At 46.0% G+C, this 24620-nt stretch overlaps 2 protein-coding genes across 4 annotated transcripts in view; one reads left to right on the top strand and one right to left on the bottom strand.

Moving 5' to 3' along the window:
* LOC138087809 (putative deoxyribonuclease TATDN2) overlaps positions 1-17237 on the bottom strand; it is a 47503-nt gene extending 30266 nt beyond the window's left edge. The window contains 1 exon segment of the mRNA XM_068983136.1: positions 17146-17237. Coding sequence (XP_068839237.1) covers positions 17146-17237 — 92 coding nt within the window.
* On the top strand, positions 17236-20608 carry TMEM42 (transmembrane protein 42). 3 transcript variants are annotated; one of them, XM_068982716.1, is made up of 3 exons: positions 17236-17427; positions 19278-19424; positions 20009-20608. In XM_068982716.1, exons 1-3 carry the CDS (start codon positions 17236-17238, stop codon positions 20147-20149), a joined length of 480 nt encoding a protein of 159 aa, XP_068838817.1. In that variant the 3' UTR covers positions 20150-20608. The 3 variants fall into 3 exon arrangements, with proteins under 3 accessions (XP_068838817.1, XP_068838816.1, XP_068838818.1); XM_068982715.1 differs by having other exon boundaries at positions 17241-17427; positions 20104-20608; XM_068982717.1 differs by lacking the exon at positions 20009-20608 and adding an exon at positions 19512-19989 and having other exon boundaries at positions 17241-17427.
* Positions 20609-24620: the final 4012 nt, after the last annotated feature.

The raw sequence follows: 24620 nt of genomic DNA, 5'->3' as shown, positions 1-24620 counted from the left end.
TTTCTGCTTTATTGACTATGCCAAAGTCTTTGACTGTGTGGATCACGATAAACTGTGGGAAATTCTGAGAGAGATGGGAATACCAGACCACCTGACCTGCCTCTTGTGAAATCTGTATGCAGGTCAGGAAGCAACAGTTAAAACTGGACATGGAACAACAGACTGCTTCCAAATAGGAAAAGGAGTACGTCAAGGCTGTATATTGTCACCCTGCCTATTTAACTTATATGTAGAGTACATCATGAGAAACGCTGGACTGGAAGAAACACAAGCTGGAATCAAGATTGCCGGGAGAAATATCAATCACCTCAGATATGCAGATGACACCACCCTTATGGAAGAAAGTGAAGAGGAACTAAAAAGCCTCTTGATGAAAGTGAAAGAGGACAGTGAAAAAGTTGGCTTAAAGCTCAACATTCAGAAAACGAAGATCATGGCATCCGGTCCCATCACTTCATGGCAAATAGATGGGGAAACAGTGGAAACAGTGGCAGACTTTATTTTTGGGGGCTCCAAAATCACTGTAGATGGTGACTGCAGCCATGAAATTAAGATGCTTACTCCTTGGAAGAAAAGTTATGACCAACCTACATAGCATATTCAAAAGCAGAGATATTACCTTGCCGACTAAGGTCCGTCTAGTCAAGGCTATGGTTTTCCCAGTAGTCATGTATGGATGTGAGAGTTGGACTGTGAAGAAGGCTGAGCACTGAAGAATTGATGCTTTGAACTGTGGTGTTGGAGAAGACTCTTGAGAGTCCCTTGGACTGCAAGGAGATCCAACCAGTCCATTCTGAAGGAGATCAACCCTGGGATTTCTTTGGAAGGAATGATGCTAAAGCTGAAACTCCAGTACTTTGGCCACCTCATGCGAAGAGCTGACTCATTGGAAAAGACTCTGATGCTGGGAGGGATTGGGGGCAGGAGGAGAAGGGGACGACCAAGGATGAGATGGTTGGATGGCATCACTGACTCGATGGATGTGAATCTGAGTGAACTCCGGAAGTTGGTGATGGACAGGGAGGCCTGGCGTGCTGCGATTCATGGGGTCGCAAAGAGTTGGACACGACTGAGCGACTGAACTGATACATGTATGCATTCTCTCCCAGACTTCCATCCCATCTGGACTGGCACATAACATTGAGTAGAGTTCCATGTGCTATACAACAGGTCTTTGTTGGTTATCCATTTTCAACTACATATCCGGACCAATACACAGAATGTGTGAAGGAGGTCACAGGTGATAGTAGTATTTGAAACTCACTGTGTCGTCTGTCTCTGTGGCAAGCCTAGAGTGAAAAGCACGTCTTCGAATCTTGCCCCTCAAACTTTAACACGCATACAAAGCATTCCAGCACGCAAAGACGAAACTGTGAGTCTGCAGCTCTGGTGTCGGGCCCATGAACTGGCATCTTTAACAAGCTTGTTCCTTGTGTGGATGCCGCTCCCCTAGCACCACTTTTAAGAGCACAGAGAAAGCAGACACGCCACACCTCAGCTCCTTCCACCAAACACCTAATTGCACGACACCTACTGTTGGTTCCATTAAAGACCACCATCCCGTCCTGAAGGATCCCACGTCTGGCAAGCACCCTAAGGTTTACGGAACAAAGACTGCAACACTTGAGTCTCTATTTGGAAAATGACCCACATAGTCATTAACGCTATGACTACTGAGCCTCTACTGTGCGTCCACAAGAAGTCAAGGCAGGGATGTCTTTTTTTAAATTACGTTTGGCTCTGCAGGGCCTTCGTTGTTGCATGGGCTTTCCACAGCTGTGGTGCGCGGGGGTACTCTTCTCTGTGGGGTGCAGGCCCCTCACGGAGGTGGCTTCCCTTCTTGTGGTGCAGACTCGAGGGCCCGTGGGCTTCAGCAGCTGTGAGGTGCAGGCTCAGTACCCGCAGGCTGCAGGCTCTGGAGAGTGGGCTCAGTAGTTGTGGCACCTGGGCTGAGCTGCACTGAGGTATGTGGAATCTCCCCAGACCAGGGATTGAACCCACGTCCCCACATTAACAGGCGGATTCTCATCCACTGTGCCACCAGGGAAGTCCAAGGCAGGTTTTTTTCTGCGTCTGGAGAAACAATCCATAGTCAGGCTGTGAGGCCACCCAAGCAGACTGGAAGGGGCCCCAGTGCGTGTGGAAGGCCCATCCCTGCTCCCTTGTGGAGGGCAGGCACTTTGGGCCAGGGATTTAGAAAGTGAAAGTGAAGTTGCTCAGTCGTGTCCGACTCTTTGCGACCCCATAGACTGTAGCCTACCAGGCTCCTCTGTCCATGGGATTTTCCAGGCAATAGTACTGGAGTGGGTTGCCATTTCCTTCTCCAGGGGATCTTCCCAACCCAGGGCTCAAACCCAGGTCTCCCACATTGTAGACAGACGCTTTACCGTCTCAGCCACCAGGGAAGTCCTGGATTAAGAAGCGCGCCCTAATCAACCTGTCTCTCAGGGGGCATCCTTGGGTTCCTCCCAGCTCATCACCTAGCCTTGAAGTCTCGCCCTGGACCCGCTGGTTGAGTTCGCCAGTGCTCTGGCGCCCTCTGGTGGACACCATCTGTAACAACAACCCTCAGCCCTTCGGCTTGCCTCCATGCCTTTCGCCTGGCAACTAACTGCGCAGGTCTATCACAATCTTACCTTAAGATTTAATTTTTTATTCAGAAACATTGGACTAGACCAAAGGTCACTTGCAATGGACTATTTCTAATCACGGGCAGGAAAACTAAGTGACACGAGAGAAAATGTACTTTTATGGTGGTTGAAGAGATGTGCTGTGCCGTCGGTCGCTGAGTCCTGTCTGACCCCGTGGACCGTAGCCCGCCAGGCTCCTCTGTCCATGGGATTCTCCAGGCAAGAATACTGGAGTGGGTCACCACGCCCTCCTCCAGGGATCTTCCCAAACCAGGGACCGTTGAAGAGACGGGGTGAGTACAATTACTTCAGTGATTAGTTCAACTCTCAGTTTGATGGCAGGACACTGACCTGTGTTCATAATTTCTTAATGTTCCAGAAAGAAATATTTATAAGATCAATTGACATTGGAATCGCAGCTTTCTCTCTTCAAGACCTAGTGACTTTCCGTGAGTTTTATTCTCCCCTCAAGCACTGTTTTTGCAGAAGCACTAGTCACTCGGTCATGCCGGACTCTTCAACATCTCCTCTGTCCATGGGATTCTCCAGGAAAGAAGAATACTGGAGTGGGTAGCCATTCCCTTCTCCAGGGGATCTTCCCAAACCAAGGCTCAAACCGGGCTCTCCTGCACTGAGGCAGATTCTTTACCGTCTGAGCCAACAAGGAAGCCATTTTGCAAAATGGAGATAAGAAAATCCACTTGCATAACTTTTAGAGTTAAATGAGATAAAATGTCAAGGATGGTATCGATCAATAGAATTTAATGAAAATCTACACCCTTTCCTTTTTCTCCTTTCTCAAAGCAGGTGTTCATTCTTTGCAAACGTCATACTCTCTTTGCTCTCCAGGGACATCACAATTCCTGATACACAAGAAACAAAAAATATTTGTGGACTGATTCTCTCATTCATTATTCCAGCTGAGACATTCAAGAGTTTCTATCCACGTTGGTGAAACAGCCTCTATTCTCCTCTGTGACTGTGCTCTTTTAACTACAGAGTCCTCTACGAAGATGCTAGTTGCCTGGGTATGGAATATTACTAGATTTTATTTTCTAATATTATCTTGTAGTTATTACTCTCTTATTGGCTGGTCCCATTTCTTTGTACCCTCCAATCTCAGTACAATGATTTAACAAATAATTAGATAAATAGCCTTTTGATTAACATACTATTTAGTCATAACAGATCTCACAGAAAATGTCAATCTTTAGGTACGGTTGAGCAATGTTTTATCCTATGTTCTTTCAAGAGGTAAACAGCATAGTTTCTTAAAATGCATATAAAAAAACAGAAAATTCACTTTCTTGATTGCTTCACCGAAGTTCAGAATTTTTTGCTAAAACTACAAGGCTAGGGAGTGGAATGACAAAAAAATATACAATGTCACAGTCATGTTTTCATCTCTTTTGGATGAAACTAAATCACAGTTTGGTATTATTAATCTATATTGAATTTTATGCAGCTTACTTTACCGGCAAAAATTGTAAACATAACTCCTTTTCAATAGACACAAAATCTAATAGTAAACTACCCAAAGGGGTGGAAAATTTATATTGCTTCTTCTAACAGATGTAGTAATAAAACTATGACTTATGAGAATAAGACTACACTGAGGCTTGCAGCCGTCGCCGCTGCCTTCTGGTTGAAGCACTATGGAGGGAGAGAGGAAGAACAACAATAAACGGTGGTATTTTACTCGAGAACAACTGGAAAATAGCCCGTCTCGTCGTTTTGGCTTAGATCCAGATAAAGAACTTTCTAATCGCCAGCAGGCGGCCAATCTGCTCCAGGACATGGGCCAACGTCTTAACGTCTCACAATTGACGATCAACACTGCTATAGTGTACATGCATCGATTCTACATGATTCAGTCCTTTACACAGTTCCATCGAAATGTGTTGTAATAGCTGACAAATTTGGGTGTATATTACTCTCATTAACCGACTCTTAAAAGGTCAAGTTTAGTATTTCAAATCCTGATGCTGTGAAAGTGCTGCACTTAATATGTCAGCAAATTTGGAACACTCAGCAGTGGCCACAGGACTGGAAAAGGTCAGTTTTCATTCCAATCCCAAAGAAAGGCAATGCCAAAGAATGCTCAAACTCCTGCACAATTGCACTCATTTCACATGCTAGTAAAGTAATGCTCAGAATTCTCCAAGCCAGGCTTCAGCAATATGTGAACCATGAACTTCCAGATGTTCAAGCTGGTTTTAGAAAAGGCAGAGGAACCAGAGATCAAATTGCCAGTATCCGCTGGATCATGGAAAAAGCAAGAGAGTTCCAGAAAAACGTCTATTTCTGCTGTATTGACTATGCCAAAGCCTTTGACTGTGTGGATCACAATAAACTGTGGAAAATTCTGAAGGAGATGGGAATACCAGACCACCTGACCTGCTTCTTGAGAAACCTATATTCAGATCAGGAAGCAGCACTTAGAACTGGACATGGACCAATAGACTGGTTCCAAATAGAAAAAGAAGTACATCAAGGCTGTATATTGTCACCCTGCTTATTTAACTTCTATGCAGAGTACATCATGAGAAACGCTGGGCTGGAGGAAGCACAAGCCGGAATCAAGATTGCCGGGAGAAATATCAATAACCTCAGATATGTAGATGACACCACCCTTATGGCAGAAAGTGAAGAAGAACTAAAGAGCCTCTTGATGAAAGTGAAAGAGGAGAGTGAAAAAGTTGGCTTAAAGTTCAACATTCAGAAAACGAAGATCATGGCATCCGGTCCCATCACTTCATGGCAAATAGATGGAGAAACAGTAGCTGACTTTATTTTTTAGGACATCTGGTCCCATCATTTCATGGCAAAGAGATGGGGAAACAGTGGAAACAGTGGCTGACTTTATATTTTTGGGCTCCAAAATCACTGCAGATGGTGACCGCAGCCATGAAATTAAAAGATGCTTACTCCTTGGGAGGAAAGTTATGACCAACCTAGACAGCATATTAAAAAGCAGAGACATTACTTTGTCAACAAAGGTCCATCAAGTCAAGGCTATGCTTTTTCCAGTAGTCATGTATGGGTGTGAGAGTTGGACTATAAAGAAAGCTGAGCACTGAAGAATTGATGCTTTTGAACTGTGGTGTTGGAGAAGACTCTTGAGAGTCCCTTGGACTGCAAGGAGATCCAGTCAGTCCATCCTAAAGGAAATCAGTCCTGGGTGTTCATTGGAAGGACTGATGCTGAAGCTGAAACTCCAATATTTTGGCCACTTGATGCCCTGATGTTGGGAACGATTGAAAGCAGGAGGAGAGGGGGACAATGGGATGAGATGGTTGTATGGCATCACCGATTCAATGGACATGAATTTGGGTAAACTCCGGGAATTGGTGATGGACAGGGAGGCCTGGGATGCTGTGGTTCATGGGGTTGCAAGGAGTCGGACAGGACTGAGTGACTGAACTGAACTGAGTGGTTAAGAGGATGATCTCTTGAGTCAGACACATCTCAATTTGGATCCTTGCTGCACTGCCTACAGCTCTTTGGCCTTGGGCAAGTTACCTTGGGCCTCAGTTTTCTCATCTCTTTGGAGTAAAAAATGGTGCCTACCTCATAGGATATAGGTGAATTAATTTGCAGAATGCCTGCACATAGCAAGTATTAGCTGGCATTATTACTGTTTATAATATGGAAAAAATCTTACACTCTTACTTGGCATAAGAATTCCTTTTGAAACTACCTTTGATAGGAAAATACTTCGATAAACTAGCTTGGTGTATGATTGTGTGAGGAGCAATGAGTATATGGTTGATTGCACAACAATTAGGTTGAAATTTATCTGTTGCAGTCTTTCACCTAACTGAGATAGTGCCTTGTTAGACATTGTTTTTATTATATATTTACGTATATATATATATGTTAGATTCTTTCAAGTGTATTTTTAGATCCTTGAAGGCAAAGTTGTAGGCTTAATATCTTAGTATTGCCTTTGAGTTATCTTTTTCCTTTTCCCCTTTGTCCAATCAGTTATAAAGTCCTATTAATTTCTGTAATGGTACTATTCTGTTTTTCTCACCCTATAAATATATATTTTTATCATAAAATTAAAGAGGACAAATTGAAGGAGGTAATTATTTCTCTGTAACTATGGTCTTCAGAGATAATCCTATTAACCTTTTGGCGTGTATTTCCACTAGAATTTTCTCTTCATGCAATTATGTGTGTGTGTGTGTGTGTGTGTGTGTGTGTGTGTGTATTTACTGAAAACCTATTCATTTTTCCAAGGTGAAAACTGTATCTCTTTTTTACTTTATTTCTACTGCTAGTGCCTATTCTAAACTTTGTTTCCTAGTGCTTGTATTAGTAAAATTTTCTCTAAGAAAAAGTAACTTAATATATCTATCCTTTCTTCCTTTTAGTTCCATCTACCACTGGATTAATCTTTGTAATTATTTCTTAAACTCTACATTTTTTTGCCCAAAATGTTTAATGTCACTCTCTTCTTAAAAATTTTTTGTGACCTATATCCTTTTATTTATATCCTTTACTCATGTACTGTTCAAAATGTGCCTGATGCCCTGATTTCTCACGTCTTTGTTCACACCCATTTTCCTCAGGATTTTCTTTGTTTTGAGGTCTAGTAGAATATTTGTGGCAAGCTCCATATACAGCTGCAGCCGATGTAAAGGAAGAGGAATATTCTGTATTGAATTTGTGGAGAAAAACCTTTTCACAAAGTAATACAAATAAATATTAGAATTCTTATCAGTTATACTCAGTAAATAAATATTTCACTTCAATAAAATTTTTTATTGTTTTCTTTAAAAAAAAAAAAGACTACACTGAGAAATTAAAAGAAATAACACACTGGGAACCAATGAAAACAGCACTAAATATAGTCAGAAAAATAGAAAACATATCAACTTTATACTTCTGCAATTAAATATTTATATATGTAGGGAATAAATCGGAGAAGGCAATGGCACCCCACTCCAGTACTCCTGCCTGGAAAATCCCATGGACGGAGGAGCCTGGAAGGCTGCAGTCCATGGGGTTGCTGAGGGTCGGACACGACTGAGCGACTTCACTTTCACTTTTATGCACTGGAGAAGGAAATGGCAACCCACTCCAGTGTTCTTGCCTGGAGAATCCCAGGGACGGGGGAGCCTGGTGGGCTGCTGTCTATGGGGTCACACAGAGTCGGACATGACTGAAGTGACTTAGCAGCAGGGAATAAATACTTCAGCAGAAAACTCTTAATTAAACAGAATAATGTTTCGTAAAATAAATACATAGCAATAGTACATCTAAGATGCACAAATAAGCATTTTATATCAGGCTGATAGGTCTTGTCCAAACATAGGGACATAATTTTGCCATCTAAAAGCATTAGGGTTGTTGACAAAGATTTGACTCAAGTGGGATCAAAAGGAAACTTTCCCCTGGTGTCTAATTTATCAAATTCAAGTCATTAAGGTATTTATTTCAGAAGTAGATCTCATTCTATAAAGAATTATTTAGAGAATGTCATTGTTTCTGCCTTTCATTAAGTTTAGGTATCAGTATATCAGCAGTCCTAGGGATATAAACATAAAACATGTTGATATCCTATGGTTTGGGGCAGCTATTGATGTTTTTGTTTGTTTGAGAAGAACTCATTTATTTTCAAATTGATATGAAATCAAATAACTTTGTCTTGTTTCTATGTCTTTTTTTTTTAATGTCTTTTATAAAGTTGAGTAAGGACAATGGAAGGCGCAGTTACATTGCAAGAATAGATATGACCATAAAGAATGACAAAAGCATTAGTTTAAGATGGATTCTTTTTAAAAATTGTATAGTAATAAAAAGAGACAGTGGAAGACAGGGGAGCCTGTCGTGCTGCAGTCCACAGGGTTGCAAAGAGCTGGACATGACTTAACGACTGAACAAGAAGAAGAAATATATTGTAGGGCATGTATTACCATCCTTGTAAAAGCTTCGAGAAACTATGAAAGAGTAAATCTACATTTGTTAGCTAATGGTATGATACAGCCAAACATTTATCAAAATAAAAATGCATATACATACAAAATCTAGTCTTTATCATTAGCATGAAGAGAAACTATAGACCCCCAAATGAAGTCCTGACGGTAACACTCCTAAAACAATAGCATTTTAAGTGCTATTACAAACCCATTTGATATCCACTGTAATTGCCACAGTGCTGATGGATATACTTTGTATTCAAACACATGTCACAAGTGCTACCACAGCGGTTTCAATGTAGTCAATACAGTTCAGCCTTAGTTAAGAACAAGTAATGGATGTTTCAAATTGCATGTTACAGGAAAGAGGGGGAGAAAGTCAATTACAGCAAACATCAGCTCCTTAAAACAGCAAATCAAAGATTTATATTAAATCATGTTCCCTCCCACTGAGATACAGGGCTCAAACCCAGGTCTCCTGCGTTGCTGGCAGATTCTTTCCCATCTAAGCCATCAGGAAAGCCCCATGACACGTATAGAATACAATAATACAGGAAAACTTGATGGATCAACCACTCCTTTTTGTGGTCTCAGCTGGTTTCTACTGCTTAATTAGCTTGGAGAGAATTGGGATGCGAAAAATGACTCAGAAGGGGAGGCTGAAATTCACTTTACAATAGTTAGTCTATGAAAAGGACTTTAAAAATACCACCATGCCACTATATTTAGCTGAAGGGACAGGTAGTTACGTATGCCATTTTATTTCAATTGGTCAGACAAGTTCTACTCTTCCCTTTAACTTTGTCCTACAGGCAGGACTGACACCTTAAAATTCAACATGAGAGACCTCACACCATGAACTCAAGATGGCATTTTTCAGTGTATGGGTCACAGAATGATCCCTGGATGTTTGTTAAAAGCAAACATTCCTGTGCGCCAACCAAGTTCTCCCAAGTCAGAATCACAGTAATGAGCATTGTGACAAGCAGCGTGCAAACTCTGACATTCACACTTACTTAAAAACAATTGCCCGGGGAATTCTCTGGTTATCCAGTGGTTAAGAATCCTCCTTTCAATGCAGGGGACTTCAGTTCGATCCCTGGTCAGGGAACTCAGATCTCACACGCCACAGAGCAGCTAAGCCCGAGAGCCTCAACTACGGAGCCCAAAGATCCCACATGACACAAGGGAGATGGCACAGGCTCGATGCAGACAAGTAAACATTTAAACAAACAAAGAGCTCTAAACTCTATCTCTATTCTGTGTGCTATTTATTTACCTGCAGACAGCCTTTGGAATTCTTTCATCTGCCTATCCACACGAATTGTACTTTTTTCCTCTTAACACATTACTTGTGTAACTACTTTCTGTCTTTGTAGGAATCCTTTTCTGCAAAGCTGAAGGGCCAGGTCCTTCGTCACTGACCACTGGTCTAGTGGCTAGGATCTGGCACTTTCAATCTCTGGCAAGGAACCCAAGCCCTGCTCCAAGCCTCTGCAGGCTAAGGCCACCTGAGATCACTTCCACTCTGGGGGGCACAGGTTTGATTCCTGGTCAGGGAACAAACAAGCCATGACCCAGCCAAAAAAAAAAAAAAAAAAATCCTATATAGTTCTGCATTGAATTAGAAGTGTCAATATGTCACTAAGATAACTTAATGAGGTTATCTTTTACAAAGTGCAGATATGTGTCCTAGCTCTGTCCACTGAAAAGGTCCCCAAACAAGGATCAAACTCTGGCACCAGACTGTCATCACTCAATACCATTTTCCATTAAGAGAACACTAGGCTCCTGGAGAAATGACTGATTCCAGGACTGCAACTGGGTAAGAGGAGCCCGGAACATATTGTCGCAACAGAAACAAAAAAACTACTGGAGACAGACGATCATTCAAAACCCCAGAGCCAAAGAAGGATGATTTTCATTAACATCAATCAGAATTTCCTGCAATGGAGTAAAATACATCACGGATATTTAATTCTATAAGTTCACTGGAAGGAAAAAAAATGTTTAATTTTGGAAGATGCTAGGTAACTAACACATTATTTTGACTATCAGAAAAAGAGGGTTTAAAAAAATCCAGTATTTAATCCATACAGTTCATTACCCAGATGAACTGTAATATAACTAACTACTCCCTTTATGGAAATATTACAGCTCCTCAGTGAAGGCTCAATGATAAATTAGAATGTCATCATTTCATAACTTGTAGCAAGTTAGTACGATATAAGGAGGATTATCCTGGAGAAGGAAATGGCAGCTCACTCCAGTATCCTTGCCTGGAGAATGCCTCAGAGGGCTATAGCCCATGGGGTCGGAAAGAGTTGGACTAAGTGACTGAACACAGCAAGGAGGACATCCACGGCTGCTAACACATCCACGTGAAACGAGAGACGGCTGAGAGGGGAGGGCCCACACACAGAACTATGGTGAAACGGACACAAATCAGACATGAATTCCATCAAGCTTACAATCCCCACCTGGCAACTTCTAGAAAACATGGAGGAAAGGGGAACATGTTAAATGGCACTGAAGGGAAATAATCAGCAAAATCCACATTGTGGAAAACCATAAACATCATACAATCTAGTTTTTCAACAGGTAAACAACACAAAGGGAAGACACACACACACACACACACACAGCTCTATATTAAAAGAGGTGACTTGAACTTGCCTTTCATGGGGTCTTCCTATTTCAGGAAGGCTTCCCAGGTGGTACAGCGATAAAGAACCTGCCTGCCAATGCAGGAGACCCAGGGTCGATCCCTGGGTCGGGAAGATCCCCTGGAGAAGGAGATGGCAACCCACTCCAGTACTCTTACCTGGAAAATCCCATGCACAGAGAAGCCCCGAGGGCTACAGGCCAAGGGGTCGGAAAGAGTCAGCTGTGACTGATGGACTGAGTACAACACACATTTCGCCAGCTTCATTCCTCTAGTTCTCAAGACCAAAGCTGTGGAAATGCCTTTAACTCTTCCCTTTCCTCCAACTCAGCAAGCATCCAGTCAGTAACTCTGAGTACCCCTCATGCAACCCTTCACCGATGCTCTGGTCAAATCCCCCGGCCTCCCTTGCCTGCTTCCCACAGGAACCTCAAACAAGCCCCCTCTTTCCACCCTCATACCCTGATGCCTACCATGAACACAGGAGCCGGGCTGGGCCTTCTCAGATACACCGCTCAAGGTCTTCACGTGGCACCAGGTCTTGTCCACAATTCAAGTAGCCGAAGGCCCTCTAGTCTGGGCTCCTCCTCGCCACCCTGCCAATCTCCCCGTTGCTTCTTGGCCTCTGACCACACTGACCTCCCAGCGTTCCTCAAGCAGATCAGGTGGCCCCTCCTTGGAGGCTCACACTCGCTCTTTCTCCTCGCCGCTCCTTCCCCTGCAGATCTGAGCTCCGGAGCCAACCTTTCGCCGAGTCCCACCTCCACCGCAGCTGCTCTCAATCTACCGGCCCAGCTCTGCACGTGTAAATTATTTGTTAATATCAGTCTCCCTTCCATAGAAGGAAAGAAAGCAGGGATTGTTTTTAATGCGAAATATGCACAGCGCTTAGAATGGTAACTTGCTCATAGTAGGGCTTCAAAAACAGTAGCTGAGTAGAAGCATGAATTAATAAAAATAAATAGCATACAAACACCTGATCTAGGACCCTCTTACAATCACTTTGGTTCAAGCTCTGCTGAGTCTATCCCGACAGACTCTGGACAGGGCCCTTCCTTCCTTAGAGCCAGAATTTCCCTTCATCTCTTACAACACGCCTATCAGAATACCTTGCAGCTCGCTGTTCTTAAATCCATGAAACCACATTTAGTTATGGTGCCCCGGCAGTCATTTTCTATATGATAGTGATTTTCCCAGTTTTATCTTTGGCCTGATCAGAACTGCCTTTCGTTAGTTCCTCTGATACAGCAAGAAAGGCCTCAATATAGTGTGGTAATTCAGACATGATTCTGAAGACAAACTGATGGTTATTTACATCCAGGCCAGCAGAATAACCTTTACCTAAGGAAAAATTCATGAAATGAATTAGGCTGGATTAGGTAATCAATAAATCTGCCTCCGTAACAGGTCAGTTTCTTTTACTTTAGCCTTTGTTCTCTATTGCTTTTGCGACGTTAATCATTAAAGGGATGTTGTCTATAGCTTAAAATATATGCAACAGCTCCTCTCTGGGAACCCCTCCCCCGATGTGCCTGAAGATTAAACTACAATACCTTTATTCAGTTCACCTGGGAATGGCTGACAGCAAGAAGAAATTAACACACTCCCTCCTGGTGTCAGGCCTAAACCAGGACATCTTTGCAACCATTTTCACTGGTCTTCTTACTTCGGCTCCTCAGCCCGCTTTTTCTTTGCTCGATAATAAATAAAGAAATAAACAAATGCAGACCCCAGTAAGGAGCTTCTCTACAACCCTTGTCTGCCATCTGCTTGGATGCCTGGCTTTCTGTTTGTTTGTTTTTTAAATACTGCTATTTATTTATTTTTGGCTGTGTGGGGTCTCCGTTGGGGCTCAGCCTTTTCCCTAACTGCGGCAGGCAGGGGCTACTCTCTAGGCGGTGCTCGGGCTTCTCATCGCAGTGGTCTTTCTTGTGGAGCATGGGCTCTGGGGCCTGGGCTTCAGTTGCGGCTCCCAGGCTCTAGGGCACAGGCTCAATAACTGTGTCACACAGGCTTAGCTGCTCTGCGGCACATGGGACCAGGAATCAAATCCATGTCTGCAAGAGGCCAAGCGATAGATAAGAAGTGATTTACTACAACAGGACGCTTGTGAGGCTTACGGACAGGCGGGTGACAGGAGGAGTTTCCTTGTCCCTACACGTCAAGCCAGGACTGTCACTGCGCAATGGAAATGAGCGAAAAGGCAGTGGCACATGATTGAAAGGTGAATCGTCCCAGGTTTTAGTATATCACCGTTCCCTTATATTTTTGTTTTTAGTGTGCGCAGAGGAATCATTAATTTACTGAGCTCACGGGGCAGGACGTGGCTCTCGTGCCACAATTGTTTTCGGGCATGTTTCATGCTGATGCTGCACAGTTTCGTTGCTAAACAAGCCTGCTTTCTTCAGTGATCAGTAACTTACAGGGGTCTCCCATACTTTCTTCTTTACTAGAATCCCCTAATGGAATCAACCATTTATTAATAATTACCTGGACTTCCCAAGCGGCACCAGTGGTAAAGAACTCGCCTGTCAATGCAGGAGATGGAAGATACATGTGTTCGATCCCTGGGTCGGGAACATCTCCTGGAGAAGGAAAAGGCAACCCACTCTGGTATTCTTGCCTGGGAAACTCCACGCGCAGAGAAGTCTGGCAGGTTACAGTCCACGGGGTCGCAAGGTGTCGGACGCAAGCGAGCACGCCCACAAACGACGACAAAACAATGACCTCATCCCTTACTCTGTCCCTATTCCCTTCTTCCTGCCTTCCTTTCTCTCTCTCTCTTTCTAAAAACTAATCCTTGAGTCTTGTCCTATAGCAGTGTTCCAGACCTTTCTTTCTTTAACTCATCATGGAAGTGCATTCTAACCCGACCCTCCTTTAAAGTATCATAATCCCCTTTTATTTTACACAAAATAATGTTCAGAAAGGCAAACATTAGGCAAGAGAAAAAAATGGTTACTATTATGGTCTCTGTCAATAAATTTTAAAACACGAACCAATTTTTTATTATTGATGAATACTTAGTTCCTGGTTTCTTCTTGGCCCTAAACTCTAGTTCCAACAATCTCACCCTGTGCGTTGTCTCTTTGTATCTGTTTTATAGCTGTTCATTCATTCATTCATTCAACAAATATTACTTTGTACCTACTATATGACTGATACAGATCTAGGCTCCAGGGAAACCACAGCAAAAAAAAAAAAAATCATAAGTTTTTGCAGTGTATATCTTTACATTCTAGTGGGGAAAAGAAAACAAGAGGACAGATAACAAGCAAAATTAAAATAAAATGTGTATTTAGCAAGTGATAATGGCGAGACGAAAAACTAAACAACGGAAGGGAAGACCTAATTCCCTGACCAGGGATCAAGGCTGGGTCCCAACAGTGAAAGCACCAAGTCCTAACCACTGGACCACTAGGGAATTCCCTATATTTTCAAACACAGAGGAAACCATAAAGGCCCTGAGCAAGTGACATGTGAATAAATTAGATGGTTATCCAGCAAGCCATGTGGATGTCGGGGGTAAGTAACCCAGAGAGAAGAAATGCAACTATTCTAATCTGGAATACTCCAGTTATCACTTGGGTACATAAGGAGGCCAGTGAGGGAGGAAGGAGAGAGGAGCAGAAGCTGAAGGCAGAGAGATAATGGGACATGACCTCACAGTGAGCTGGAAAGCCACTGGCACCAGAAGCTTTGGAGCAAGGTAGTGTGCTTTCACTTATTCTTTGACATACTATTTTTTGCTTCAGTCAAATTATGCTTCAGATGGGTTTGAAAACTAACGTGTGTGTATATATATACACATATATATTTTATATGTAGCTTTATAAAGATCTGAAACTGTTTAAAGTGTCATGGCATTCTAAAAGGTAATATATAAGCTCTATGTCAATAACATAAAACAATTACTATTGATGCATCTTGAAAATGTGTGTGTGTGTGTGTGTGTGTGTGTGTGTGTGTGTGTGTGATTCTGTTTGCCAAGAAAGAAAGAAGAAAGTGAAGTCGCTCAGTCGTGTCCAACTCTTTGCAACCCTATGGACTATAGCCTACCAGGCTCCTCCATCCATGGGATTTTCCAGGCAAGAGTACTGGAGTGGGTTGCCATTTAGGGATCAAACCCATGCTCCCCACATTGGTGCATTCAAAGTGTGGAGTCTTAACCACTGGACCGCCAGGGAAGCACCAAGAACCAAAAATTAATATCCCCCTTTAAAACAAGACTGTTATCATGTAGGTACATCTTCAATAAATTTGTGGTCTATTAAAATACCATTCTATAGGAATACCAAAAAGGAAGCCTTGATGATGCACTGACTACTTTTGGACACTTTTCTTCTTTCCTTTATTAAGCTTCCTTAAAAGGGAGAGTGATGGGTTCAGGGGGCTGGCTTAATATCAATATATGGGAGTCAAGTGATATAAGGGTGCTGACTGAATCAATGGGGTCCCTGATTTGTGGTGACTGACTTAACAATAGGAGTTATGTGATCCACAGGGCCAGCTGGATCGGTGGGAGGGCCCCCCATCTTACAGGGGACGGCAGCCTTGCAGGTGAGAGAAGGTGGTGGGCTAGGGAAGCTGGTAATACACAGGCTTGGGTCTTCTCAGCTATTTGAGTTCCCTAGGTCTGCCACAACGAACTGGCACAAACCAGGTGGCTTAACACAACCAATTCACATTCTCTCACAGTTCTGGAGACTAGAAGTCTAAAATCCAGGTGCTGGCAAGGCTCACGCCTCCAGAGTACAAACTGTTCTATGCCTCTTTTGCCTTGTGGTGTTGCTGGCAACCCTTGTGTTTCTCTGCTTGTAGATACAGTGTTCCAATCTCTGCCTTTGTGGTCACAGGGCATTGTGCCCTGTGTCTTCCTCTTCTCTAAAGACACTAGTCAGATTAGAGCCCATCCTAATGACCTCATCTTAATTTGATTACAGTTGACCCATTTCCAAATATATTCACATTCACAGGAGCTGGGGATTAGGCATGAGACTCAAAGAGATGTGGGTTGGATCCCTGGGTGCGGAAGATTCTCCTGGAGTAGGGAATGGCAACCCACTCCAGTATTCTGGCCTGGAGAATCCCATGGACAGAGGAGCCTGGCTGGAACAGCCTATGGGAGCTCGAAGAGCTGGACACAATTGAGCAACTAAGCACATATATCTTTTCAAAATTAAATTAATTATTTTTGTCCCTGTCACATGGCATGCCAGTTTTAGTTTCCCAGCCAGGAATCAAGCCTGTGCCCCCCATGCTGTGGAAGCAGTCTTAACCACTAGACCGCCAGGAAATTCCCAACGACAGTTTGTTTTCAGAGAAATGTACTACTTCTTAAGGGAAAACATTTTAGCAGTATTTAAGTGTATGGGAAAGGGGAAGTAATGTCAATCCTGATTATCTCGGTGGGGTGATGATGGATAACATTTTCCTCTAATTATACTTTCTAAATTTCCTACAGTGTGCATGTAACCATCTGGGCCATCTGCCAGAAGCCCTAACCTCCCTCCTCAGCCCTCAACTCCAACTGCGCTTTCTTAGTGGCCCTGCAGATCTCTAGCGCCCTCTGCCATAGCATCTCTCCATTTTGTGCTTCTAGGAGGTGCAGGTCACTCTCCTGGGGGTTTTGTTAAAAACGTAGATTCTGATTCAGTGGGTGTGGGGCAGGGCCTGGGATTCGGCATTTTAAACAATTCTTAGGGGAAACTGATGCTGGACCCCACCAAGTAACAGGGGTTGAAACTGCTGAGTCACGAAGAGTTGTTCTACAACAGCGACCACAGTCAGCCTTGGATATATCGGTCCAGGAGTGCTCGCGCGAAAACCTAAAGCGAACGCGGAAAATCGGCCACCGCCAGAAGATTGCGGCGGCCCCACGCCTCGAGGCCATCGCGGAGCCGCAATTGGCCATCCCACTCACGTGGCGCGGCGCTCACGTGAGGCCGCCGTCCAATCGTCGCGCCTCCGACCCAGCCGCTGGCTGACACCCCAAGAGGTGGCTGCGAGCGCCATGGCGGGAAGACCGCTGCCCGGAGGCGGCGGGGTGTGCGCCGCCGCCTACCCTAACACCTCTGCCGGATTCCCCCCGCACCTCCAGGCCGGCGCGATGCGGCGCCGCTTCTGGGGCGTGTTCAACTGCCTGTGCGCCGGCGCGTTCGGGGCCTTGGCCGCCGCCTCCGCCAAGCTGGCCTTCGGCAGAGAGGTCGAGCCGGGGGCGCTGCTGCGGTGGGCCGGCGGGAGGGGCCAGGCGGAGGAGGGGCGCTGCGGGGCTCCGGGGCGGGGCGGGGCTGGCGGCGCTGGGGCAGGCCGACCCCCGCGGGTCTGTTTTGGGGGGGGTGTTGGGGGGCCCATCCATAGCCGGGCGCTGCAGAACAGCGGGGGCAGAAGAGCATACTTCGACTCGGAATCACGCCCAGCCCTCGTCCAATGTAGGTGGTAAGAGACGTCGGGGACTGAGGCCTGTTCCCTTACCAGGGACCCCAAAAATCTGTCCTCCGACTGGGCTAGTTCACTCTCGGGGAAGACGCACACCTCCTCCATCCACTCTCTACCTCTCATTTTAAGCCCTTTGTGCCTGAGCATTTCTCTCCACGTGACTCTTAAGGTGAGAAGCCTGTTGCCCAACTCCGTCTTTAACGGGTGTTTTGACTGGTCAACCCACCTGCCAGGAAACTTGGGAATTTGGGATGTCCTATAAAAGGAAGACTGAGACAACCGTTCTGGATATTTCCCCAATGCTGAGAACTCTAGAACTGCCTCCCCACATCTGCTAAGGTGTCCTCTCCCATCTCAAGTCAGGCCAGCTTCTGCTTGGTAAAGAGTTTTCATTGCAGCCGCTGCAACTCCGGGTTAGTCCCCAACTGAGACAGTAGACAGGCTGGTTCTTTAGGTTTAAGCTCGTTAAGGGCTAATCCAGTGGGCACTGCCATGCTTGAGATTGGTATCCTGGCGTGTGTAATTCTCATTGGACTGAGTGGTCCAAAGTAAGATGAGTGACCGTGAGCCATGAGGTTTTCTTGTTTTCTCAGTTGTGCAGCAGATCTTCATAAGCCTTTACATAAGTAGGCTGCCACTGGCACATAATGGTGCTTCTGTGTAAATTATACAGAGACACTCCTTCCTCAAGACACCATATATTCCGCTGCTGGAAAACTGTTAGGAGAAAGAAGAGGAGGTGTAGATGGGTGCCATCCCCAAGGGAAGGGGCTCTCTGAAGGCAGGTTAATAACTCAAAACCAAGTAAGGGGTCCGCACGTCCTTTGTGTTGGAGGCTTCTAAAGACCCTCTGTTCTCTCCGTAGTCTCCTGAAACAAATGAATGAATGAAATCTGCATGTTCTCCAAGTGATGCCTGGGATCACTAGTGACACTCCCAGGTGTGGTTTCCCATGTTGTGTCCTAGTTCAGAGCATGGGAGTCCCACTGCCTGGGCCTGAATCTTGGTGGCTCCCCCAAGCTGTGGCACTTCAGGCAGGTTCCTTAATGCCTCAGGTTCCTTATGTGTAAAATGAAGTTAAGGAATAAATAAAAATATACTTGTAACACTTAGCCCAGGGCCTGCTACCAAGTAAAAGCTCAAGAATGCCCGGTGGGACCCGGCTGAGTGGCTTATAGGCTGCATAGAACAGCAGGGAGACCACCAATTCCTGTGTTACCTGATTCTGGCATGTGAGGACTCTGCTCCTCATTTACTCAGACTGGGGGTAACTACTTGGCCCACTGAGACTGAACTTACCCCACCGCACTGGTCACTGTGGGGCCGTAACAGACTGGTGTTCAATAGAAGACAACTGGATGTGAATTAGCACTTCTGCCCAAGGTCACATGGCTAGTACAATGGCCAAATAAATGTCTTCTCTGAGTTTGCTTCAGCTGTTAAATGAGCATGCTACCGGCTGAGGGTTAAGTAAGTCCTATGCAGGAAAGCTCAGGATCCCCAGGCTGTGGCGGCCTGGCTGCCAGCAGGGACCGTGACCCTGGGTGGCTGTAAGGGTGGCTGCTGGTCAAGCCTGTCCAGGGCTGACTGTGGCTGCAGTGACCCTTTCTCCTGCAGGTGAACGTGGGCTTCTGCGTCTTAGGCATTATTATGATGGCTACCACCAATTCTCTGATGTGGACGTTCTTTAGCCGGGGCCTCAGTTTGTCCATGTCTTCAGCCATTGCATCTGTCACGGTGACTTTTTCAAACATCCTCAACTCGGTGAGTAGCCTGAGTGTATGGTTCCTCTGTCCCAAACCTGGGTTCTGGGTGGGTTGTCCTTGGGCAACACGCTGCTTTCCCACCTAGGAGAAGGGACCGGAACCGAAGCAGAGGTTGGGCAGTATCTTGACTTCCTGTGGCTTCTCCTCCAACCTCAAACTTGGTGACCTTCTCAAGTTAGATGGTGAGGAAGTCCAGCTGTCAAAAGCCTACTTGTTTGCTGCTCCATAAGGATCTGTGAACTCAGGCAGGAGACATGGAGGGTGGAAGTTCTTCCCTCCTAGTGGGGCTGAGCCAGTCAGCGTGCAGTCCAAGCAGGGCGGGCGTGCTGGGCCAGCTGTGTGTAGGGCCTGGCTTCTGGCCTCTCTCATCCCCTTTGCTGGTCCAGTGCCGGGAGGAGGTACCCGCCCCACTTCTACAGATGAGACTTGTTGAAGATCACAGCTGGGTTTCAGGCCCAAGACTTGCAGCTCCAGACCTTTCTTCCTGCCCTGGGAGGCACGGGGCCACAGGGGAGTCAGGCGGTGCCCACCCACCCTGCAGGCACGTGTCCACCTGGCCTCACAGCTGTCTCTGTCCCACAGGCCTTCCTGGGTTTTGTGTTGTATGGAGAGTGCCAGGAGGTCTTGTGGTGGGGTGGAGTGTTCCTCATCCTCTGTGGACTCACCCTGATCCACAGGGAGCTCCCACCGCCCAGGAAGCCCCTTCCACACAAGCAGCGGTAGCACCAGCTGGCCAAGCAGACCCGCTGGAAAGACAGTCATGGCGGCTCAGGCTCGTGCTGGTGCGTGGGGACCGCAGCTCAGGGCGATCTGGGTGCGCAGCCTTCCGACCCCGGGCCAGAGGAGGATGCTGCCCAGGAAAGTGGGCCCGTGACCAAGAAGCTTTGTGCGTGGACAGCTCCAGCTTCTGGCAGGGGAAGTACACCTCGGCAGTGTTCTGCCCGAAGCCGCCTCCTCCATCCATCTGCGCTGTGGTGTTGATTCTCATGTTCTCTAGCCCACCCGGCAAGCCTGGGCAGGTGCAGGAGACCCTGGGGTTGGTCAGCTTCCTGTATGGACTTGAGACCACACTGTAACTGCAATCCTGTTGCCTAACGAAGGCCAGTCATGGGATTTTGGAATCAGGACTGGTTGGGCTTTTGGCTTCACATTGATGTTACCAGACCATAAGCCTCATGCTTCTGTATTAAAGCAAGAGAAGAAAAAATAGATTAATAAATGCTTGTTTTTGTAAGTTTAAACTGCCAAGTGTGTGATCTCGATTCTGTCCTGATTTTTTTCCTTTCCTCATTTTTTTTGGAGTAAGCAACTGGGGTGAGCTACAGTTCTCGGAGGGGAGTTGAAATCCCATCCTCAGTTCTAGGCCTGGGGCTTGGCTGCTCTCTGCCTCCCAGTTCCTTCCTGACTCTTCCCAGGCGAGTGTTCTTCAAATTCAGGAGCATACCTGTGTATATCTCTTATAATATTTTATGTTATGTTATGACTGCGCCACTTGGCCTCTGGGATTTTAGTTCCCTGAGCAGGGATTGAACCTTGGTCCTTGGCAGTGAGAGCACAGAGTCCTAACCACTGGACCCACCCCACCACCACCACCCCCGCTGCCAGGGAAGTTGCTGTCTTGTCATTTTTGAGTCCTGAAGTTGCCGTCTTGCCATTTTTGAGTCCTGATTGGACAGTCCCCCACCCACCAGAAATCTGCACACAAGCTGAAAAGTCATAGGCTGATGGTCTCACAAGAGCACTTAGCAACTATCGCTAACTGGTTTAAGAGCAACTTTGCCTTTTAAAACCCTAACAGTGCGTCTCCATCTGTCATCTCTCTCCTGAGGCTCCAAGAGGCAGAAGTTACAGCAAACAGCATCCATTATGCAAACTGGTTTTGTTTTTTAATACTCAGAGGATTTAAATTCCAACTCGCCCACTGGTGGCGAAAAACAAGGAAGTTGTATCCTGCCAACACTTTCCTCACAGCTTACCCTTATCGGGATGGTTCCCCAGCATTTATGATATGACATTACAAGCAGTTGACATTTCAGTCTTTTCCACCCACTCAGGTGCAATAACTACAGAAAACAAAAGCATTAAAAAATAACAGTTATGGCTGAGGTATGGCTTCCTGCAGTCCCACCACTGCTCTGACCTCGTGAACCCACCCATGTGAGGGTGCTGTGTCACTGCAGGGCCTCAAGGAGGCGGTGGGCAGGGAGGATGCTCCAGTGCTCAGGGCACGTGGACTCTGTGCCCTGAATTCCCTTCCTAGGGCAGAAACGAATGGCCACAAAATTGGTGGCTAAACCAACAGAAACGTATTCTCTCACAGTTTTGGGGCTGGAAGCCTAAAATCAAGGCGTGGTCACGGCTAGGTCCTCTTGGGAGGCTCCTTGGAGCGTCCTTCCATGGCTCTTGCGGTTTCTCAAGGCTCTTGAGTGTCCCCTGGCTGTCTCCATTACTTCGCTCTGCTCTGTCAGCCAGCATCTCAGCGTGTGCCACCTCACACTCCCTGACGCATCTCAACTCCTCCCCATTGCATTTCAGAAAGGACAAAGTTCGTTGGAGTAAACAAGTAAATGAGGTCATGCAAATATTCTGGTCCTCATGAAAATCATTCCTGTCCTTCCCCGCCGTGCCCCTCCCCCAACAATTTACTCTCCACTGACAGCTAATGCTGGGGCTTCCCAGGTGGCTCAGTGGTAAAGAACCCACCTGCCAATGCAGGAAATGCAGGTTCAGTCCCTGGGTCAGGAAGATCCCCTGGAGAAGGGCGTGGCAACTCACTCCAGTATCCTTGCCTGGAGGATCCCATGGACAGAGAAGCCCAGCGGGCTACAGTGCACAGGGTCACAAAGAGTCGGACACGACTGAGTGTGCATGCATGACTCATGTCTGAACCAACCTCTGATGGTTTCACAGTCATTTCCCAACTTCAGCTCTCCCTCCACGCTTACCTGCTGGGCCCTGGTATTCTGTAACCAAAGCCCTTCCTTCACCCCAGTCTATCATCTGTCTGTCTGATCTATCAATCATCTATCCATCTATGAAACAATCTCTCTGCATGAGCTCAAGGATCTCATTTGTCCCCAGTGGTTTACGATTGTTCCTGTTCTTAATTATGTTTGTGCTAGGACTGTCCCACATCTGCCCGTGAAGTCCTGCACAGCTGGCTCAGGAAGTGAACATCTCTTTGATTCCTATCTTAACTCTTGCCTCCCACGTCTGACCTCCCAACCCTTACTGTTCCAAACCTCTCGTGGATACCTTGCAGGACCCCACCCCCTACCACCAGGCCACGTAGCTTCCTCCTGAGACTGGTCTGCCTGTGTCCAAGGGTGGACGATAACCCCCATGTTCACGTGTCCCTGCTTCAGAGGACTTGGTTTTCACGGTTTGTGAGTTAACACAAATGAACATTTCCTAAGTAGCTACCGCTTGATAGTTACAAGGAATCTATGCACAGAGAAAATGGGGGCCAAAGAGACTACTAGTCCAGAAACGTGGGGTCCATCACAGTCATGAATCAGGGGTGCTAGAAGTAGCTTTGGAAGTCTTTAATGATGGCGAAGATTTTGTCTCAAATACCTACTCTAACCAGTGGCTTGTGGGTAGCCAGGGTGGTTGAGAATGGGCAGAAAGTCCTAGAGCTGGTGATGTCTCCATGGACTCAGGATGGGAGCCTGGAGAATGCAGTCAATTATTATTTCATCTTGAGCTCAGCTGCTTGTTTTCCGGAGAGAGGAAGAGACTTATGCAAAGTGACCCAGTTCTGTCCATCCAGATTTCATCTAATTCTGTGCTTGATGTTAACTCGTTTGCGGGAACTATAGTAAATGACCACATCCCTTCTCTCTAGTTCTTTGGCAGCATCTGAAGAGACTGTGTCCTTGGATTCCAATACCTACTTGGACTGCCTTAAGTTTGATGATGAACCAATCATCAAAGGTTTCATCTTTGCAGAAATTTTAGAGTCCAAAGAAATGGCCGCCTCTCAGGAATTTGTATCTTTCCGGTACGCTAAGCTCCCAGTAGAGGTGAGCCACTAGAGGCAGACAGGGATCCTGCCTGGAGCTCAGTCTTGGCTTGGGGTGGGTCCCTAAGACCCCTGGGGGGTGCCCTGGTTGGCTTATTCTTCAGGCCAGGTGTATTCCTAAGAAAAATAACACCTTGCTTTTCCAAATTAGAATTTCTGAAGAAGTGATGCATCAATAGGCAATTTTTTTTTTTAAGTTTTTGCTCAACTGAATCTTTAACATTTTAATTTTTGGAATAAGTAATTATTTGCATGTAGTACAAAATTCTAAAGATGCAAAAGTTACAGTGAAAAGCTTCTTAGCAACTCTTCCCTGCAGGTGTGCACCTCCTGCCCTTCCCACACCCCCCACCCCACCCCACCCCCAAAGGCAGTGAGGGGTCTTTCATGACTTAAGCGTAAAGAGTTTCTCTTGGGGAATTTCACTCTCCACCCTCACCTAAGTGGCTTAGCAGAAAACTTCTCCCACCTGCTGAGAGGAGTTGGGGAAAACACATGTGTCTCCAGGCAGTCATGTCTCTGGGGCTGTTTGAGGTACCTTGTAAACAGTAGGTGCTGCAGCTCTCTTTGGCTAGCTGAGACTGTGTAGGAACTTGAGTGCTGCACTTCTGGATCTTCTGATCTTTCGGAATAAGCTAGAGGAGCATGTGTGTTTTTCTACAGTGTGAAGGTCTTCTGTAGTAATTCAAGTTGTAAAACTCAGTGTGTGGATCAGACTCAGCAAGTTGGAGGTTGAATTTGTTTTCAGCTAGTCGGTTTATACCCAGTGCTCCCAATGGCAGAAATACTACTGACATCCCCACCCGGCCCTGGCAGCGTGTTCCAGCCCTGACGGCTGCAACTGACTCTCCAGCCTGGGTCTCATCATTAGTAATCGTCTAAAGCTCCTAGGTGCTTCTCAGCAGGACGCCCATGTGCCCTGCTCGGGACCAGGCAGGACCCTTCAAAAAGGCTGAGCTGAGGCTGGGACTCCCGGCTTCTCACACAGCGCCCCTCCCCTCCTGCAGCACTTCCCACCAACTGTATGGTTGTGTGTTTGAATTTTCCAGGACAGTGAAGCCAGGGAAGACCATCAGATTCCACATACAAGGCATCCCAACAAAAACTGGACTCAAGAAACTTCTCATCAAGTTTAGTTCCAATAAGGTGAAAGAGGTTCCTGCTGAGAAG

Source organism: Capricornis sumatraensis, chromosome 10, assembly GCF_032405125.1.
Source record: "Capricornis sumatraensis isolate serow.1 chromosome 10, serow.2, whole genome shotgun sequence".
Classification (NCBI taxonomy): Eukaryota; Metazoa; Chordata; class Mammalia; order Artiodactyla; family Bovidae; genus Capricornis; species Capricornis sumatraensis.
The sequence above is the reverse complement of the archived record's forward strand: the minus strand, read 5'-3'. Positions and strand labels throughout refer to the sequence as shown.

Coding starts and splice junctions, on each gene's coding strand:
- TMEM42 (XM_068982715.1), top strand. CDS start 17,332: ATGCGGCGCCGCTTCTGGGGCGTGTTCAACTGCCTGTGCGCCGGCGCG. Junction 17,428..19,277: donor AGCTGGCCTTCGGCAGAGAG/GTCGAGCCGGGG, acceptor TTTCTCCTGCAG/GTGAACGTGGGCTTCTGCGT. Junction 19,425..20,103: donor TTTCAAACATCCTCAACTCG/GTGAGTAGCCTG, acceptor CCTGATCCACAG/GGAGCTCCCACCGCCCAGGA.